At 40.7% G+C, this 16254-nt stretch overlaps 2 protein-coding genes across 3 annotated transcripts; one reads left to right on the forward strand and one right to left on the reverse strand.

The window, feature by feature from the left end:
* Positions 1-1475: 1475 nt before the first annotated feature.
* Positions 1476-15850, reverse strand: LOC109475965 (peptidyl-prolyl cis-trans isomerase FKBP9-like). The gene is made up of 8 exons (XM_019776770.1): positions 15543-15850; positions 12441-12586; positions 11351-11520; positions 10319-10485; positions 4597-4797; positions 3190-3335; positions 2483-2652; positions 1476-1827 (listed from the first exon to the last, which is right to left on the reverse strand). Exons 1-8 carry the CDS (start codon positions 15722-15724, stop codon positions 1651-1653), a joined length of 1359 nt encoding a protein of 452 aa, XP_019632329.1. The 5' UTR covers positions 15725-15850; the 3' UTR covers positions 1476-1650.
* Positions 5664-8122, forward strand: LOC109476085 (CMP-N-acetylneuraminate-poly-alpha-2,8-sialyltransferase-like). 2 transcript variants are annotated; one of them, XM_019776944.1, is made up of 4 exons: positions 5664-5839; positions 6327-6413; positions 6847-7413; positions 7819-8122. In XM_019776944.1, exons 1-4 carry the CDS (start codon positions 5682-5684, stop codon positions 8081-8083), a joined length of 1077 nt encoding a protein of 358 aa, XP_019632503.1. In that variant the 5' UTR covers positions 5664-5681; the 3' UTR covers positions 8084-8122. The 2 variants fall into 2 exon arrangements, with proteins under 2 accessions (XP_019632503.1, XP_019632504.1); XM_019776945.1 differs by lacking the exon at positions 6327-6413.
* Positions 15851-16254: the final 404 nt, after the last annotated feature.

Genomic DNA, 16254 nt, shown 5'->3' on the forward strand with positions numbered 1-16254 from the left:
AATAAAAATAAAAACAGGCCTAGGCATCCTATTATGGCCCAAAATGGTACGATAGGAGCCATGAAGTCAACACACCAGGCTGGTTCAAAATTTTGACAATGAATTTTGAACTTTTAATGATACCACTGCATTGAAAGATGGAATGACTTTAAAAAGAAGTAGGAAAAGGACTGTTTTCAACTGTTCACGGCAAAATATGAGCATTTTGCAGTTGATTCTGAATTTTTATTTTTATTTGCAAATCAGAAAAAAATGAAGCGGCGAATCCGTTAACCAAGAAATTAAATTGGTGTGGCCTTAGAATAAAAAACAATAGATTTTGAGTCCCAATCAGGCTATTCATTCAATACAAATTTTATGTTCCCAAAACCTGAATTTTGTTTTTTGCAAGATTGTCTTACATGTAAATGTATACATTTTGTCGTTCCTCTTGTTTGTATTGGTGAATTGTGCTTTCTTTGATCACATTGTAAACTCGGGGTTAGGGTGTTGCATATACAAAGTAAGATAAGGCCACACCAATTTGATTTGTTGGTTCTCTGATTTTTTTAAAATACGAAGGGACAGGGTGAAAAAAAAATGACCTAGGCATCCTATGATAGCCTCAAATGCTATGATAGGAGCCGCCATGAAGTCAACATACCAGGCTGGTTTGTAATTCAAACAATGGATTTAAAACTTTTCATCAAACCACTGCATTGATATATGGAAAAATCGTAACAACTCTGAAGAGAAGGGACTTCCTTTAACTGTTAAGGACATAATATGAGCATTTAGGAGTTGATTCTGAGGCTAATTTTTTTTTGCAAGTCAGAAAAAAAGGAAGCTGGTAAATACGTGAACCAACAAATTAAACTGGTGTGACCTACACATTGTAATATTGGGCTAGTTTCTGCTTTTGTGCAATCTCACTTATAAACCTGTGGTAAGATCTATACTCTAATACTCTTGCAGTCTGTATTCTTTGAAAGTGTTTTAAGATACGAAGTGTTCTGGCATATCGTAACGTATGTTACATTTAAGAGAGATTTATACACTGATTTATTATGTATGAAAAGTATCAGTTTTTTATTAATATAGTTTAATGTCTTGCTGAGGTACATGTTGTTTCATGTACTAACATCACTTTCGAGCCAACTTGCATTAATATATATAGTACCATACGCAATGCAAATAAAGAGTGTGAAAACAGTGTATGCAAATTTTTGTTATTGAGCACGTGTGCTGTTGACCAAGGTGTATGAAAGTTACATTTTATTGGGTCATTGCAAAAATACAGGACAGTATTTAAGCAAACAGCTAATGTTTGTGCTTTCTGACCTCTTTACTGCAGTAATATTTTTCGTCGTAAGGGAGCGCTTTTGATCCATGGCCATTTTTACGTCAGGTACCCTCATGATCAACTGGCCGCAATATGCTGTTCCTATAAAGCCAACAATCAACAGACTTACATGTTGTACGCATCTCTAGCTAAAAGTTACGGTTACTCAGTCATGTAACCGTAAATCTAATACAACGAATTCAACCGTGTTCTGCAGTAGTTTTCAAAGCAATTGTATAAGTACACCAATGTACTCAAAACGACTAAAAGCTCTTTCCCTTCAAACCCTAGTCGTAGACAACATAAAAGCAGTGATGAACTGTACATCTTCAGAGTTCGTCGTGTTTGTCGTGAATTTTTGGGCCGGCAAATTCGTCAAAGGAGATGAAACCATCGGCGTCCCTGTCCTGGAAGGAGAACATGTCGTCTATAAGGTCCTGTTCTCTCCGGCCGGGTAGGAAGATGCCTTTGTCGCTGTCGGCCATTCTGTGACAATAGTTGGCAAACTGAAAAAAAATGGCAGAAAAGTAAGAAAAAAACGTCCAATCAATCCATTTTGTTTCCATGATTTATAACTACTTTCTTTATATCTTCAATTATTTATACTCAATGTTCAATTATGACTACTCAATTCCTAAGTTTGTATTATTTGGAATTTGACCATCTCAAAGACCACCGACCGATCAACTTTGTATCATGATTCTGTTTTGTTATTATTCGCAAATTGATTTACTTGTATTCCTATGTCTAATCAACATTTTATGTTGCATTACTGTCTTTGTATCCTGTTTCCATTGGCTTCCTTGGAAATCAGCCCTTTTCGACTGAAGGGACCACCCTACCCTGGAAGCCAGAACTCGTTTTCCGGGCCGCAAGAGCCCTTCGCCCGCTGGTGTAACCGCTACGGGGGAGTCTAGCCCGGGGGGAGTTTGGCTGGCCCTACAAACACCTCGGGCTCAACTCCCCCGTAGCGGCAATTTAGACCCGCGGGCGAAGGGCTCTTGGCTGCCGAATGAAAACGGCTAACGGCCCGATACTAGTTTGGCATCCAGGGTAGGACCACCCATGCGTCCAAAGATAAATAAATTCTACGTTGCTCTTTCTTAGGTATAATTTCGCCAGTACAGCTTTACGGAAAGTGGGCGTTACAATTGTGTGTACCTCTTCTTTGGAGATCTTCTTGTCCCTGTTCGTGTCTGAGTCGCCGAAGGAGTTTTGGGGCGTCTCTCCGACCCACCAGAACAAGTTTTTGGGCACGTCGTCCATCGGGTCGAGCAGTTCTATCAACTCCACCTCAAACACCAGCGTGGCGCCGGGAGGGATGGCTCCCTCTGGATGGAAGGAAACGTGTGATACAATGTATTACATTACTGTCAAAAAACACTTGACTTAAGGTTAAGCTAAACCATCGAAGATCAATCCGCCAAGTGGGTCTTTTGGTGGCTATCTCTGTATCAGTATAGCCGGTATAACCGCCCTTCGGTGTAACACACAGGCACGCGGTGCGGCGGCAGCTAAGCTATATCACACCGAACGACTTGTTACACTCAATCTTAGCACATTTAATTGCAGGAGTTGTTTAAGCTTTCCAGTGATGATGCCCCAACTGTGCTTGGTGGCAACGAGTTCCAGTCTACGAGGTCCAGGCCGTTATAGAACTGGGGGTTTGGTGGTCTTCGGCTGTTTTCTGATAAGCCCAGTTCTAAAAAAATGGGGGTAATTCAATCAGGCCGGCTATGTTCTTTATGTGCAATCAGAAAATAGCACATAAAAAAAATCCCAAAGACCCTGAAGACCCCCCAAACAGCATACTACGGAGGCTATGTGAGTATACGTATAATAATATGGGCCTTTTAAAGTGTACGTACCGACGCCTTTATCCCCGTACGCCAGATGGGGAGGGATGGTGATCTTCCTCTTCTCCCCAGCACACATCCCCTTCAGACCCTGGTCCATCCCCTTGATAACTTCTCCTCGCCCAAGGATGAAGTCAAAGGTGTTGTCGCGGTCATGACTGAACAAAAATATAGGTCATTATGCAGCAAGATTAAACTGTAATTTCCAACACAAGAAATTGGACTCACCCAAATTTTCGACTGTACAACTCCAGTCTTTGTCAAGGAATGAGCAATCCACCGCTTCCATGACGTCACGCAGATAACACACGTGACTCCGTGAGCAGTGGATCATAGATGACAGAAAGTCTGTGGCGCCCCCCGTCTCTGTTGAGGGATGGTTGTAATGGAAGCGGTGGATTGTTCATTCCTTGACAAAGACTGGAGTTGTACAGTCGAAAATTTGGGTGAGTCCAATTTCTTGTGTTGGAAATTACAGTTTAATCTTGCTGCATAATGACTTCTACCAAGGAGGTTAAATGTATTTAACCTCGGCTTCTACCAACACAGATGAACTTTCAAGATAAAAATATAGGTCAACTGGGATTTAAAACAGCCAAGTCCGTTCAAGGTACAAGTACAAGTAAACTATAATTAACTATGGATATCATGGAACAATGCCATAGAATTAATGAGCGAGGCGCCGGCCGGCATTTTGTCTCAGTTACTGTTTCTACGTGCCTCCACACCACTGACTGTTCTCGATTGACTGACACCCGTTTGTTGACCCCTGGTGCGGCTTTCCCAAACACTGACCCTGGCCTGTCTGCAAATAAACAGTCGGCCCGCGCATCTGTTTGGAAATTTATGCGAATCAGGCGTTCGACCCGACCAGGGAGTCACTTTTCTGTTAGTGTACAGTATTCAAGGGGTCCGGAGAGAATTTTGCCACCTCCACATTTCACTCTTCACTGGCATCATGATCAGCATGTGGAAACAACTAGAGCTACGTTTGCTCATGCATGCATTTGACTATGCAGACAAACCGCTATGATTGTATAATGGCGTCTTGAATAAAAATTTTGCATTGCATCGCAGAAAAGTGAAAGTGATTCTTAAATGATCCCTGTGATTCTGATGTTAAAGGGATTCTAACAAATTGTCACAAATCAGTTAAAAAGTCGACATAAAACCAAAATGCGATTCGCAGGTTATTTATGACATTTAGCAAAATCTCATTGAACAAAGACAATATACATAATTTCCTTATTATTGGATCATTTGTATCTTATCTTATTATAATGGAGCCTGTAGACCGTCTTGCAAGACGACAGGAGCCCAAGATATCTTATCTAGGTCAAGTTTCCCCAGCTCAGTCCTTTCTTCAGTCCTGGACCCTCCCCCAAGTCCTTCTGCCACGTATGCCTCAGTCATACGAACCTGGAGTCGAACTTCTCGCCATCTGGGAAGGTGCCGTTGTAGTGGTACCTCAGGAAGAAGCCGTCCCGGGACACAAAAATGCACCGCTTGGGCTTAAAAGTCACCTCGATCTCCACTTCCCCGGTATCGTCCACAGCTAGAGCTGCTAGGATTTGTAAGGCGACGGCAAGGATGACAACACTGGACACCATTTTGGGGAAACTTTAAAATCCGAGCTCAGGGACTGTCTGTCTACAGTAACAAGACTTGGCGTACAAATATTGGCACGATGCCCGGAGAGCAACTTCTTGGAACAAACTACTTAGTATTCGTCAAAGGGGGTGTTCGTTTACTTTGATACTAGTATATTATGCGTATAGAATTCATGTGAAACAAAAATCATTTGAGATGTCTTCATGTATGAGAGTTTGTATGGCCTTTTTCGCACCCGAGGAAAACCCGTGGTTGACAACTACAGAAGATTAGCAATGTATGGCGAAACGTCTGTCAGTTTTGTCCTTTGCGCTGATTCCAGACGGCAAAGATTAAGAAGGGGGAGAACCAGTAGTTATAATAACTTATATGAGGCGGGGGCGGTGTTGACGACGGAGCGTAATGCTAGCCTGTGTGTCTGTGTGTCACTGTGTGTGTGTGTGTGTGTGTGTGTGTGTGTGTGTGTGTGTGTGTGTGTGTGTGTGTTACAAAAACTTACATATTGAGATTTCCGAATTCTTGTTCTGCTGTGTGTACGTGACTCCGGGGATTGACTCCCTGACCGGTTCAATGATTCCCGGTGTCAATGTGGCAGCTCAAGGATTTGGCTCAACACCGGACCGGACCGACCGGTTGATGATCACCTTTCTCAAATATTTGCATGGTGGAGACACCTTCAAGTTATACTGTAAACTATTACTTTTAATGTAAAGATCGCCGAGGATACTAGCAAGTCAAGAGTTTGCGCATGCAGTACTTGTGTGATTTTGAAACACTGGTGGTACTATCGCAGCATGATGGTACGGTGTGGAACCAAAGGCATTATGTAGTAATGCACTCGGTTCCATGGTGGAACTAGTTGTCGTACTCGTTTTTATGCAACAGCTCTAAACATGGCGGACAGAAAGACTTGTTTTCGACTGATGGCACTGGGACTACTTTTTGCTACCAGTATGGCCATTCTGATCAGCATCAAGATAGAACGTTCGCACCAGGTTTCATTTCGCAAAGCTCGGATAACATCGATATCCACCGTTTCTCCACAGTACAGGTAGGTTGTACTAGTAATTAATAAAGGTTGCATTGGGACAAGGACATTGTCCTCGGTTGGGGTTAGAGCGGCCATAGAAAGTTGTCGACCGTTTTATGCGATGTTTTCATAAGAGTTGATAAGGCCATGTTGATTTGATTATGTGGATGACATCCTCTAGGAACCCCAAAACTGACGCGAGCGTGCGAATAAAAGAAATGTTTGGCCCCCAAAAAAATTATACTTTTAGTATGGCATCAGGAAGCTTATGGTTTTAAAGTGCAAACTAACGAAGAAAAAAAAAAACTGTAAGTGTTACCCTTACATGTAAAACGTCCTTTGCATGAAAACAAACAAGTGCTTTTGCAAAAAGCTGGCACTTCGGCGCGCAAAAAAATAATAGCTTTAACGTTAATCGTTTGACTACAGCTATGTTACTTCTTACACTTCGCCATGGCTGTGTGTGATAATACATCTAATCTGATCCCCCCGCATATATCATTCATAGGACCAAGTTCCCGACCAACTCACCACCGATGGCAACAACGAAAGCCTGGAAAACGTACATAAATGAATCTGAAGTCCAACTTATGCGGTGCGTGATCTGTTTTCATTCCTACAAACTAGGATAATTCAGGATGCAACTTAGGATAATTTAGTCACTTCTAGTGTTTAAGCACTTGCTTTAGACAAGGACATCTGTATATAATGTCCTTGATTTAGATTATAGCATTTCAGGCTCTGCTACAAAGATGCGTATTTTTTATCATTATCATTCTTTTTCTTCTTCCGTTTAAGCCCACATTCGTGTTGACAAATATTCTTACTAAAAGAGAAACGCATGTTGGGCGTCTGTGTGCTAGTAATGAATTTGGGGGTAATCCATTGATCATTGCCCATTGTCTATGCCGAGCTGTTCTGTTTTATACTATAGATATATACGCATATTCTTGGATGATGGGGCATTTTTGTGAACCGTACTTGTACGTGTTCTTAACCTCTAACAAGTCAACTTTATTTCAACATAGAAAGTGGGTTATGAAGCATTTCAACCCCGACAAAGACCTTGCCTTGGACAAGTTTCATGCCTGGCCTGGACAGCGAATCAAATACGCTTTAAAGGCTAAGCGAATCAAGCGACCGTACCAAAACATCACCCAACAGTTTTACCGTCTGTTGCCCAAGTCGTCGCCTCTTCTAGGAAAGCACTTCAAGTCCTGTGCTGTAGTGGGGAATTCTGGGATTCTCCTGGGCAGCCGCTGTGGTCCTCAGATCGACTCTGCAGACTTCGTGTTCAGATGTAACCTTCCTGCTATTGAGGGGTTCGAGAAAGACGTGGGGACAAAATCTAACTTCACCACCATGAATCCCTCTGTTCTTCCACACGATTACGAAGGATACGCCACAAACAGAAGCGTACAAGAGCGGCTACTGAAGCGATTTCGCGCCGTCGGCAACCAGATTCTGCACATCCCTGCTCTTGTATCGGTGCACGGACGTCCACAAGCGGACTTCGCTGTGGGGATGATCCGCAAAAATCACCTGCCGATAAAAATTACGATCCAACCAAGTGAAACTACTGACAAGATAGATGCGTGAGTTTTCTTTTTATTTTATCAGTCAAAGAATTCCGTAAGACACACAACGCTTTAGTTGACATTCATTTGAGAATATAAACGCTGCGCTTTATAGTTTAATGGAATAGAATAGATTAGAATAGCGGTTAACTTGTTCCTATTACCTGTTCACATATTGCATATTTACTTTTTTTTATTTTATTTTTTATTAGTTACTTTTTTTTTAGAGATAGTAGGTTCGATAAGTATATCGTACACGTAGAAGTTCCTGTTAGCAAATAGTCTTATATCACCACATTTTTCTTGTCAATGTCTGTATGCAATTAGCCCTCGGGCATGAATCTGCAATAAACAACAACCATATATATTTGCTAAATTCAAGTTGCATTTTTAACATTATTAACATGCTTTCTATCTACCTAGGCTTTGGGAGGATTCAGAATTCAAGCCGAAACGAGCGTCGACAGGAAGTATTCTGTTCGCGCTGGCCGCCTGTGTTTGCGACCAGATCCACATGTACGGATTCTACCCTTTTGCAGAGGACGACAAGGGGCGAAAGATAATGTACCACTACTATGGTTCAGGGAGAAAAATGCGTGCAAGCCACAATATGTCTGAAGAGCAGCGGATGTATCAAAAGCTCCACCAGCGGAAAGCTTTGGTACTGCACACGGAGCCTTGTCGGTGACGTTGTGGGCTTTTATCTCTGGATCAAAACTTCCGACCCTGAAAACTTACCCTTAGGCCACACCAATTTAATTTCTTGGTTAGCGTTTTTTTTAAGAAAAATAATGGAGCGGGCGGGCGGAAAAAAAATGAAAACAAAAACAGACCTAGGCATCCTATTAAGGCCCAAAATGGTACGATAGGAGCCATGAAGTCAACACACCAGGCTGGTTCAGAATTCAAACAATGACTTTTGAACTTTTAATGATACCATTGCATTGAAAGATGGAATAACTGTAACAACTAGGATGAAAAGGACTGTTTTTAACTGTTCAGGGTTACTGCAAATGTTATAATACTGAAAGGACCAAAATGTTGTTATCCATATCTTGCCTTCATCTTGAAAACATACTTCCTTCCGACCCACTCAACGTAAATGACGCCACATTATGTACCTTACTTCTTACAGGTAGCCCCAGCCTCCCTTACCCTACCAACTGCCGTATCTTTGATATTGTGTTTAACTATATCCACCACTCTGGAAGATTTGACCAATCTCAATAATGTTATGCTAGGTATTGGTGCGCCAGCCACTTTCATTTTATGATAATGCTATACTTTATGTCATCTTTATGTTTACATTTGTATTATGTTTTATGAGCAGCGGATTTACATAAGCACAACAAGTGCTTCCTATCCAATGCTCAAAAATCCATGTGAATAAAATAAAATAAAAAACTGTTCAGGGCAAAATATGAGCATATTGCAGTTGATTCTGAATTTTTATTTTTATTTGCAAATCAGGAAAAAATGAAGCGGGCGAATCCATTCACCAAGAAATTAAATTGGTGTGGCCTTAACCAAGGAGATTTAAAAGTTGCCTTACCTAACCTGTTGCGTCAACTGTCAACAGTAATATGTCCAAAAGAAAATAAAAACGTCTTGTACAGGCTCCACACAAAAAAACTAAATTTCTGAGGAGGATGAAGAACAGTCTCAATAACAAACAGGATATAGCAGGATAGGACCCATTTATTTTCTATATAAAAAAACGTACAAAATGTTACCAAAATACCACTCTGCAAAATGCTGTACACTTGCTGTACACAAGAAAACATTAAATCCATTGTGCAATTCATGGTTATCTCCACTAAGTTTGGTACATTTGATTAAAAAATAACACTGCAGCTTTGCAGAACAATATTGCAGTACAAGTTACGATCGCACATCGCCAGTTTTGTTTGCCTTAAAAGAGTTAGATTGAATACAAAATGTAGCACCAAATTCATTAACCCAACATACACTTTGAGTTGGGTAGGCAACACATTGTCATTGGGCTGTATCAAAAAAGAGCGTTAGACTCTTGTACTTAGTTCCCAATACATACAGCTACAATAAAATGCCTTTTACTTACAAGCTGCAAGATAGCCAACTTATTGTTACTTTTCCACTTTTACATCTTGGTGTAGTATTAAAGAGGTCTACTGCCATACATTTGTAGTTAAATATGGATGAAAAATATTGTTTTGAAAACTACTATGTTACCTTTATAGCAACAACTTTTCCATTCTTTTTATGTTAAAAATCTCAGTTTCAAAAGTAGGTCTCATATGGCTTTTTGACAAGAAGAACTTTCTATAATTAAAAGAAATCAAACAATATGATCTAAAATAGCAAGAGAGAAGTGTCAACAATAATACTGACTCATTAATATACAGATATCATTTGCACTTCTGCAACATAGCATCTTTTTTACGCCTCTATTTTTCATAGCAGTTTCTTTCATTAAAACAAAGGTTTCTTCAGCAAAGTAAGGGAGGTAATTCTACAGGAAAGAGCTTTTGTTCGAAAGGGCAAAGTCACTGTGGGTTATAAAAAAAAAGCGATACATTTGGGTGTTAACTATAAACAATCCAAACATCAAGGGGCTTTAACAATAAAAAAATAAAAAGTCTGGACAGGGCAACCAAAAAGTGCTGGAGATGTCTACAAATTAAAAAGATGGGGGTAAGACAGACAAAAAAAATATTCCTTTATACTCTCTAAACCTTATAACTGGCTCAAAACAAATAGTGGTAAACGTAAAAGAACTAAAAAGCATTGATGTGAAAAAAAACATCAGATATTGACTGTTCGCTGGAGAAAATTGTGGAAATTTGATCTTTCTTACTTACATAGCTACTTGTTATCTAGACTATAACTGGCTCTCTATTTAACATAGATGTTCAGTGGCAGCGAGATGTTGTTATTTGCTAGTTAGAGCTCGTCATGTTGTTTTGGGCCGGAGAACTCTGCGAAGGAGATGACACCGTCGGCATCTTGGTCCTGGAAGTGGAACATGTCTTCGATGAGGTCAGCCTCTCGGCGCCCAGCCAGGAAATTACCAGATCCCGTCTTCACTTGTTCGTAGCAGTACGTGGAAAACTGGAAAAACAACAAAGACGGTAGACATCATTAAAACACCCCTGCAGTTCCAGGACAAGCTGCTAGGGATACCAAACCTACACCACTTTTACTGACATCATCTGCCACCAAAAAATCAAGACTACAGCATGTCTAGAATGAACTACACAAAACAGGGCATTCAGCTGCAATACTAAGGGCAGCCACCAGGAGACCCCAAATTGACCTTGACCATTGTTAAAACAAGGACTTGTGGGTGCTTGTGAGTGCTTGTAGTGCTAATGTACATCAATGTTATGTTGCCTGAAACTTTGTCTTAAAGATGCTATCAAGATTTCGCCTCCCTTAAGATTCTCATTGGTACATTGAGTCTAGTCATCATCATCACCTATAGCACATTTCAGTGCCTGGTACTCAGGAAGACTGTTAATGTCTTCCATAGTCTAGTCCAGTCTAGTAGCTCTCAAGGAATTCCAGACTGAGGCCACACCAATTTAATTTCTTGGTTAATGAATTTTTCTAGAAAAATAATGGAGCAGGCGGGCAAAAAAATAAAATAAAAACAGGCCTAGGCATCCTATTATGGCCCAAAATGGTACGATAGGAGCCATGAAGTCAACACACCAGACTGGTTCAAAATTTAAACATTGAATTTTGAACTTTTGATGATACCACTACATTGAAAGATGGAATAACTGTAACAACTAGGAAGAAAAGGACTGTTTTCAACTGTTCAGGGCAAAGTATGAGCTTTTTGCAGTTGATTCTGAATTTTTATTTTTATTTTCAAATCAGGAAAACACAAAGCGGGCAAATCTGTTAATTAACCAAGAAATTAAATTGGTGTGGCCTGAGGACTGAAAAATCATGTCGTTGGATGTTTTACCTCGTCTTTGGTGACGATCTTGTCCTTGTTGGCATCCATGTCCCCGAAAGCGTCGGTGGGAGTTTCCCCGACCCACCAGAACAGCACGTTGGGCACGTCCTCGCTCGGGTCCCGCACCTCTACCATCTCCACCTCAAACACCAGGGTCGCTCCAGACGGGATCACTCCCTCTGAGCAAACAACAACAATAAATAAATAAATACATCAACATCATCATTATCAGGTTGGGGGTTCCTGGTCCCTGACCCAGACCCTCTCTCTCTCTCATTGACATATTCAAAGATAACTCCACATGGAATCATACAATCTCAGAAAACTTCATCAGCTGACAGGATTATACTCTCAATGCACAGGTTTAGACCCCATTCACACACACAGTCTGACACACACAATTTTTTTAGTGTGAACGAGGTTTTAGGTTTCGGCCTATTTTGTTGGCCTTTTTATCAGGCTTTTCTTTTTGCACTGATACATTTTTTCATGCTGGGTGGCAAATGGATACTGCCCCGTCAATTTGATAGTATTGATACAGTCTTGCCAATTTGATTAACAGGATCACACAATTGAGTGAAGTACAAGTAAGTTAGTACTAACAACATATTCATGGCAGCACCGCATGTGATCACACTAGCTAATCAAACTGTTATAACAACAAGAACATCAACACACGCGTGTAGAGCTCCCCTAACTCATGGAACCATGCTTATTTATGCTTTACCCTCTTGTTATGAGCAGCTTGTTATGAATTATGATTCTTACTCATAGCATCACCTTATCAGTTTCCACATTGAGTCTGCTTCAAAGTTCACCAAATTTTTGGAGGGGCTGAAGTTTCACCCTGCATAAACTACAGCACAACTTTGATCACCATGCTTAGATGTAAATTTCAAGGGAGAGCCTAATACAAAAATTTGTGGAATCATAGAGAAATTTTGCTACTGAAACAATAGTGAAGAACAGAACTTGTGCAAACATGAAACCAATTTACAAATTGGAAAATTTCTGACCTATTTTAGTTCGTTTGGGGTTAGACCTATTTCTGACAGAACTATAACAGGTTTAGACACCAGGCTAGAACAATGTTACACACCAACTCCAGCATCTCCGTATGCCAGATGGGGAGGGATGGTGATCTTCCTCTTCTCCCCAGCACACATCCCCCTCAGTGCCTGGTCCATCCCCTTGATGACCTCCCCCTTGCCCAGGGTGAAGTCGAAGGTGTTGCCGCGGTCGTGACTGAACAAAAATGGGGTCAACTGGGATTTAACAACATGTCAGACACCTGTGGGGAAAACACAACAAAGTAAAAGCCAAATTAGCAACAAAGGCAAGGTTAAGTTCATTAAGCTGTTGCCTAAGTACTAGAACTATGAAATGGCCTGCTAGCCTGGTTAACCAGTTACTATAATATCAGTATACGTATTTAAGCTGGAGCTAAGGTCACACCAATTTAATTTGTTGTTTTTCGGATTTGCACTGTCCATTTTTTTCTCACTTGCAAAAAAAAAAAGATTTTATGTTCTGAATCAATCAAAAGACATATTTTGGCCCCAACGGTTGGAAGAAAGTCCTTTTCTTCCCAGTTGTTTAAGTTTTTTAATGTTGTTGAAAAAATAAAACTTCAAAATCTATTGTTCTAAATATAAACCAGCCTTGTATGCTGATTTCATGGCATTTCCGGCTACCATGGGGTGCCTTGGCCTGTTTGTTTTTTTCGCCCTGTCGCTTGACTCGCTTCATATTTTTTCTGAAAAAATCAGAGAAACAACAAATTAAATTGGTGTGGCCTAAAATAAATGGTAACCAGGCTATGGCCTGCAGACTAAGAAAGACCAGATTCATACTCATAGACCCCTTACTTAGCAAGCACTAGAGGTTGGGCTCTTTCATATTAAAAAAAAAAAACATGTTTTTGTTCTGATGGCTTATTACATGTACATTTGTACTATTAAAAGGTAGTTCTTGGTACTCAACTTGAGCACCTCCACAGTACCTTTGCAGAAACTGGCTAAGAACTGACATGTCATCAGAGAAATGTTAAAAACGTACATTACGATATCATAATTATCTGCTCAGAAATTCATGACACAACCAAAGAAGTAAAGCTGGCTGAGTTTGGCTAATTACGCATACTGTAAGTGTTTGCAGTGTTTGCACCCAGCTTAGGCCATGATCATTTGATTAATATATATGGATGACATCCTCTGGGAACCCCAAAACTAATGCGTGTGAATAAAAAATATTTGGCCCAAAAAAGTTTCCTTTGTTAAAAAATCTACGTAGTCATGAAGTTTAAACAAAGGCGTAAACACACAGAGTTTTGGCGAATAATAGATTCTTTTTATCAAATCAACATGGCCTTATTTTGTGGACAAAAGAAATGAGGCCCCATGCAGAGGTAACAGGAGCTCCTGTTATTTTTGCAATTACACAGTTATTCAAATCACCACAGTAATTGTCACAGTACTATGGTAGATTTTGTAATTAACAGCAGGCTGCATTACAATCCTAGGGCCCCAGGGGATAAAATGCAAACCACTAGGTAGTGATGCATACCTAAACTCAATTTTAGGTTCAGGTCCGGATTCAAGTCCAGAGGTTTAGGTTCAGTTCCGGACTTGTAAGTCCAGACCTAACCCCAAGACACATACAAAACTGCATGTTGGCAACCTTGCAATGTTGTCTTGGTGAAACTTTGGCCACATAACATGGAGGCCAGTACTTGACGATGCCCGATGGCATTATGTTTTCTTCATTTTGCCGCAAAGATTTTGCAATCTACTGAAGGTTTTAGGTGGTTTGGAAAGAAAAGGGGTATGTGAAATTGTCTTTTATGGTAATAAGTCCGGACTCGGTTCTTGACTTTTAGGTTTTTTTGGACTTGAACCTGTACATTCTTACAAGTCCGGATCCAAGTCCAGTGAACCGGTACGCATCACTACCACTAGGTTTAGGTTGACTTGACAAAGATAATGCTGGGGACAACCCAACATCTGCTTGGAGAAAAAGCTTAGACTGACTTACTAGTACTTGGACTGTTTACTTAAAGAAAATGAAAGTGTTTGAAACAGTGTCTTACAATACTGCAAAATGGCAAAATCTATGCATCTACAGTCCATTGTTTTCTATGGTACAGAAGTATAATGTCCTTGTTGCTACCAAGGAGGTTTAGAATTGTAGGGAACCTCCTTGGTCAAGTTTGTGCCACATGTGCAAAATTTTCTACACCATCAGTCCATGTATAAGTAAGTAACGCTGCATAACTTATGCAGTTTCAACTTCAAGTGTTACAAATTAATATATGCAAAAGGCCACTGGGGGTTACCAGAAAGAATGTGTAACTTTTAAAGATAATAGGCATCTGGCCAAAATAACAAGTCCCAATTACGCTAATTAAACACAGTCGACGTGGTAATAATTGAATGCATAATTTCTAACACAAACGTTTAGCAAATATACGGCTTTGCTAAAAAAATAACCATTTTGTGTAAAGTCTTAGTTGAGAGTGGCCATCGTAGGCAAATTATTTGCGGAGGCACTTGAGTTTGAAACTTGGCAAAGAATGCGACGGGGCGGATCGTTGTTTCCGCTAGCGGGGTTTCCTTGCACGGGGGTCAGAAAACTGCCTATGTGGCACCGTAACGTTACCCCTGGGGGGTACTTGTGTATACGTAAGCAGAAGTCTAGAATTTGAGATTGATGAATAAATTCACACAACCAACAAGACTGTGAACAAAGCAAAGAAGAAAGAACAAAATGCCATTTAAAAGTACCGGTAAAACATCAAAGGCCATCAAAGCATCATTCATCAGCACCTACTCAATTAAAAAAGTTAGTCTACATGACATCCTCTTTTCTCACCCGGAGTCAGACGGCAGCTGGATCTAACTTTTATAGCTACATACCGTTACCCTTCTTGCAAAATTTATTCACTCTATGTGGCGTTTCTCTTTGCACCAAAATGGGGTCTCTTTTTTGGTCTAGAAAAACATAATCGTGTCCCTTCTGTAAAGTCAAACGTCAAGATCTATCAAAAATCAAGTTTCAGACGACGCAGTCTTCTTCATAAACGGTGAATCTAGCAAGCAAGACGAGGTAACTTTGAGGAGAAAAGTCGACGCATATGATTTTTCACTGATGCTAAGAACCCTCCCCCTTCCATGGGTGCCACGTAGGCTTCTTCTCTACCAACCTGGAGTCGAACTTCTTGCCGTCTGGAAACGTCCCGTTGTAGTGGTACCTCAGGAAGAAGCCCTCCTCGGACTTGAACGTGCATCTCTCCGGCGTGAACGTCACCTCGACCTGAACTTCCTCCGCAGAGAGTCCCGCCAGTACCTGCACGACGGCAGCGAGGATCGCAGCCATGAGGACCATTTTTAGGAGCGTTTTTGGGGAGCGAGAAAAGATGGCTGTCTGTACCGAAGGGGAGAGAAGTCAGAGTGTGTCAGCTTACCCTGCATGCAAATCAGTCTGCGGTGTCCGGTTGCCAAAACCACAGACAGGGAACAGACCCCGGGGCAAACCACCAATGTTTACAATAGGGGTGTCGTGTGAAGGAAATGTTTTTTAAAAGTTCAGTTTCCGAAGAAAAATTTACTTATCTTGCTATTATAGTTATAGTAATACATTTTAATCCATTTGATAAATTTACGTTAGTGTAATGAGTTGCTAATTGGCTCCAATTTTATAATTAGCAAAATATTTACAATATTTGTTGTCTTTTTTAGAAAGTGGGTCAGTCGACCATGTGGGGACGATTAGACAGTGGGGAACCGTTAGTGCTTTGCGGGGATAGATGCAAATCAGTGCCACGTCATATGCGGGTCCACGTGGAGCAAATGTGGTTGTGTTATGGATATATTCAAGGATGTTTAAAATCAAACCTCCTTGATATATTGCAGCCA

This window comes from Branchiostoma belcheri, unplaced genomic scaffold (assembly GCF_001625305.1).
Source record: "Branchiostoma belcheri isolate BF01 breed outbred unplaced genomic scaffold, Haploidv18h27 scaffold36, whole genome shotgun sequence".
NCBI classification, from domain to species: domain Eukaryota; kingdom Metazoa; phylum Chordata; class Leptocardii; order Amphioxiformes; family Branchiostomatidae; genus Branchiostoma; species Branchiostoma belcheri.